At 51.6% G+C, this 4442-nt stretch overlaps 1 protein-coding gene across 5 annotated transcripts in view; it reads right to left on the bottom strand.

Moving 5' to 3' along the window:
- Window positions 1-1249: 1249 nt before the first annotated feature.
- Window positions 1250-4442, bottom strand: part of LSAMP (limbic system-associated membrane protein) — a 1050957-nt gene continuing 1047764 nt past the window's right edge. For 3 of the 5 annotated variants that reach the window (XM_009329467.1, XM_009329441.1, XM_009329459.1), the window contains one exon: window positions 1250-1390. In XM_009329467.1, coding sequence (XP_009327742.1) covers window positions 1293-1390 — 98 coding nt within the window. In that variant the 3' untranslated portion in view covers window positions 1250-1292. The remainder of the gene's footprint in view (window positions 1391-4442) is intronic. The other 2 variants (XM_009329451.1, XM_009329475.1) reach the window with 1 other exon arrangement.

Here is a 4442-nt window from a genome sequence, read left to right as displayed (position 1 = left end):
ACACCCTCATGAGTGTGTGCAAGCACTTGTGCATAGCAGGGGGTGCTATGCTGGTACTCGAAGGCTGAGCGCCTGACAGGTTGCAGGTGGGAGGGAAAAAAAGGCTGAACAAGGGTGCAGACTGACTCTTGCAAGCAAGGTGGCCAGGAGTCAAGAACCCAGTGAGGATGCCGGAGAGGGGACACCATGGGAACCTGTGTTGCAGCTGCCCCTCTCTCCTCACTCCTCTTCTCTGCCTGAGTGATCTCTCAGCATCTTGTCTCACACTTACAAGGAGGGACATTATCTACAGCAGGATGAGCATATGTACACATGGACTGTTCCTTTTGCATGCTTAGAGAGAGCAAGAGAAAGAGAGAAAGAGAGAGAAGACGGAGCGAGAGCCACACATACACGCATGCACGCACGCACACAGGCATACACGGGAGAAAGAGAAAGACACCTGGTCAAATTGAGGGGGGAGAGGAAGAGGATTAAAAAAAAGGGAAAGAAAAGTATGCTTTCAGTAGAGTTGACACAGCTTTAGTTCAGGCCAGCCAGCGTGATGTTGCATGAAGGAGGGGACAGGAAAGAAGGTGTCTAGCAAGGGCTGGGTGCACAGGAGCGCAGGGTGAAGTGAAGAGAGGAAGGGGTTCTTCACAGGACACCAGTATGCAGAGAGCTTCAGGTGACTTGCTCTGGTTTGTGGCTTTTTTGTTTTGTTTTGTTTTCAAAAGTATGAACTGGCTGAGCATCAGCTCACAAAAATGACCCAGGGCATCCAAAAAGTTAAGTGGCTATAGACACCGAAGCAAAGACCTCTTTTCGCAAAAGAAAGAAAGAGGAGGAAGGAAGGAAGGAAGGAAGGTGAGGGAGTATGGAAAAGAGGAAGGAGGAGAGAAGAGAAAAGGGATCTTCTGTTCAATTGGCTTTGCGGGTTTTGTTGGATTGTTTACATTGCGGCATCCTCCGGCGACATGATCCTTGCTGGTGCCCCATTCTTTCCCTCGCTTCGTGTTGCCTCTTACGACGGTCGGTGACTTGACAGCCGGCTTGTCAGGTTTCGGATTAAATGTTGCTGAGTCTTCTTTGCTGTAATTTTTCCTCTCCCCCCCTCTTCGCTCCTGAACACACAAAAGTTGTGAAAGAAACAGTCCTCTCTCTCTCCCCCCCCCTCTCTTTTTTCTCTCTCCCCTCTCTTCGCTCTGTCTCCTGTATAACGCGGGGGTTTTTTGTGTGGTGTTGTTGTTGTCGTGTTGGGTTTTTTTAATTATTATTATTATTATTATTATTATTTTTAATTCTGATTTGTATTAACATTTGCTGAGTAGGCAGAGCAGGGATGCTGCCAGCAGCCACAGTGGGACGGCCAAACTCATGGAGCCGTTGTCTACTCTCCCTGTGCCGGGTCCTGCAGGGTGCGAGAAGGGAGAGAAAAGAGGACAAGATTACACGCGGATGGGCGAGACGGGGGTAACACAAGGAACACGGCGCTGTGCTCCCAGGCTGCTCCTGCGGCAGTGGGCTGGCGCTGCAAGGCACAGCCGCCTTCCCGCTTAGGTGAGCCTCCGTTCAGCCCAACTGCAGGCTCCTGCCCGCCAGCTCCTCAGCATCCTCCCCTCCCGCCCAATGCTCTGACGGCGTGCGGCTTTCCCTAGGCAACACCCAGGCTGGAGAAACAGGCCCTGGAGCAAGCGGGAAGGCTCAGCCCCGGCTGCCGACCCCATCCCATCCCTCGCCGTGCCTGTGGCTGGGGAGCTGCTGGCCACCTGGTGCGGGGGCATGGCTCACACCTTTGCACGGCGCACCCCCCCTGGCCACCAGCCCCGCACCTCCCCGCTCCGTCACCTTCCCGGCAGTGGCCCTGGCATGCCAGGGCTCGTTGTAATTCTGCGCGGTGGCCAGTGCCTGTCTGCAGCCAGACACCGGCTCCACGGGGGCTGATTCATCACAGCGGTCGGATCAATAAAACATGGGCCCAACCAGTGGACACCTCCCCTCCCAGGGGCTGCGCCGCAATTATTTATTTCTTAATTGGGGTGGAGGAAGGCTTCACGCTTGTGTTTATAGCCCTGTGGCACGACAGCTATGGGGTGAGGGTGCAGGGTGTGCCCGGGAGGTTGATTTTTCATAAGGGTGGGTAACGAACTTGCATGTGTGTGTGCGCGCATGCACAGGGGTCTGTCAGAGGAGGCAGGGAGGAGCGCTCTGCCGCAGCAACAAATAATGCAGCCTCGCTCCAGGAATATTAAGTGCTAACACTCCTGACATCTTCTCATTCATCCTCACGTTTATGGGTTTCCTTTTCTGGATGGCTTTAAAGGCAGCGATGCTGTTTTAAATTCACCCTGCAATACCAAGCCTTGGCAGCCTTTTCTTTGTAATGGGGCAGGGAGGTGTACATGGCTGTGGTTTCACAAACGCATGCTCATCATGCATATGTACACATAGGTGTATGTACATGTATATGTACATGTACACGTATATGCATATGTGTATATGTACACGTATGTGTACATATACACATATACATATATGTGTATGTGTAGGCGGTGAATTACACAGAAGGGGTGCAGGAAGATGCTGAAGTGTGGAGATGGAAATGAGTCTATATGTTGGGACCGATCCTGCTGCGGAAGAAAGAAGACATGTTTACTACAAAGAAGAGCTATTTCTAATGGCAGGGGGCAGACAAAAAAAAAAGCCCCCTGTTCAGGAGAGCCCCATGGGACCGAAGTGCAATTTCTCCCTCTCACAACCTGCAGAGTTTACCAGGCGAAGACCCCCTCTCTGCTGGGCGGAGCACGGGTGCCACAGGCTTGCTCAGCCGCACAGTCGCTATTAAACTCTAGCTGGTGACTAAAAGGCAGCAAATCCAAGAAGGATGTCCCCAGAGCCCCTGAAATTCTGTAGCACTTCCATTTGTGTGATTCCTTCCTAATGTAGCCGTCACTTACTCGATCAGCTGTTTGTGCCCCAATTCTATTCTTTCATTATTAAGTAAGTATGTGCTGAATTGTGTGGAAAATTTATATTCCATCCATGGCTTCTTTTTTTCAGTTATTCCCTGTTCATCTTCTGTGGCTTGTCACACAAATCCTACAGCGCTGATTTTTCACTCCTTGTTTGGGTGACAGGAACTTATTTTCCCCTCTGAGCTCAGGAACAAGTTCAAGTTCAGCTACTACACTTACCTGACCTATGTGTCAGAGAAAGTATCTTTCATGGTCAAATGATTGGGGGGAGGATGTTTGGGACCATTTGCATCCCATGTTGGCAGTGAAAAAGTCCCAAAACATGACTTCTCTGGCCCAGCAAATAACCAAGAACACACCAGGCAGGGTGTGTTGCCCACAAAAAGTTTTCAGCCCTCACATTTTTTTACTATTTGGCCAAAATACTATTTGTCTAACACATACACGGACATGTATGTTACACATACATGTGGCAACCAGCCCCCTCCTTGCCACTTTTGTAGGGTGCACATGCAATCAGAGCAAAGGCGTAGGTACCTATGGACGCACACAACGCACACCTAGCACAGCAGAGGGTACGCTTGGCCTTGCCTGGGTACTGCTGCCTTAATACGTGTAAGTGCGTGGCTCTGGAGTTTCTGTGCTTGGGTGGGGCAGGGGTATGGTACGGCGTGGTATTGCAAATACAGTATGTATATGGGAGGACACACAAGGCATGGTGTGATGAAGGACTTGGGAGAGGGTCACACCAGCTTCTGCTCTGCTTGAGCTTGTGTGCGTAAGCTTGAGGGCATCTGACAAGCCGAGACTCCCACCTCCACAGCTGAAAAATGGTGCAAGTTGTACGTCCTCGTGTTTCCCTGCAAAGCTTTTTTTTTCCCGGGCCCGCGCGGGGGGGGGGGCTGGCCGCAGCAGCCCCTGCACGCGCAGGCCTGATCATCTTCTGCACACCGCCGCACGCCAATACCAGCAGCTGTCTGCACCAGCGGGCCCGTGTGTAGCCGCGCGGGTGCCGGGCAGCCTGTTAAGCTGAGCTGGAGCCCTGGGACCCAGCGTGGTCCAAAGCCGCTGCAGCCCCTGCACATCACCCTGGGGGCTGCGTGTAATCTGTGTCTTAAACACGCGCTGCAGTCACTGCATCACATGCATTATAAAAATGTTGGCAGGTTATAGTGCAATCACAAAATCAAATCTTGAAGACTTTGAGAATTTAGGCTTTGGAGAGGACTGATTGCTCAGAACTTAAAAAAAAGAGTGAAATGTAAGAATAAAATGAAATATTCATCTCTGAGTGAAGTTCTGTGCAGGAAATAACAGTATCAGTTTCAGTTGACTCTGTTACTCTCGGTCTTTTTCACAGCCACGCCTCAGTATTGCCTCGCTGAGGTCTGTCTGGCTGTGACGGCCCACGCTCGCGTCACTTGTTCTCTGCGCGCGCGGTGGACTGTGCGTGCCGCTGACACGGGAGCCGAGGCACCCACATGCCAA

This window comes from Pygoscelis adeliae, unplaced genomic scaffold (genome assembly GCF_000699105.1).
Source record: "Pygoscelis adeliae isolate BGI_AS28 unplaced genomic scaffold, ASM69910v1 Scaffold120, whole genome shotgun sequence".
Lineage (NCBI taxonomy): Eukaryota > Metazoa > Chordata > Aves > Sphenisciformes > Spheniscidae > Pygoscelis > Pygoscelis adeliae.
Note: the sequence above shows the minus strand (reverse complement) of the source record. Positions and strands in the feature narration are given on the sequence as shown.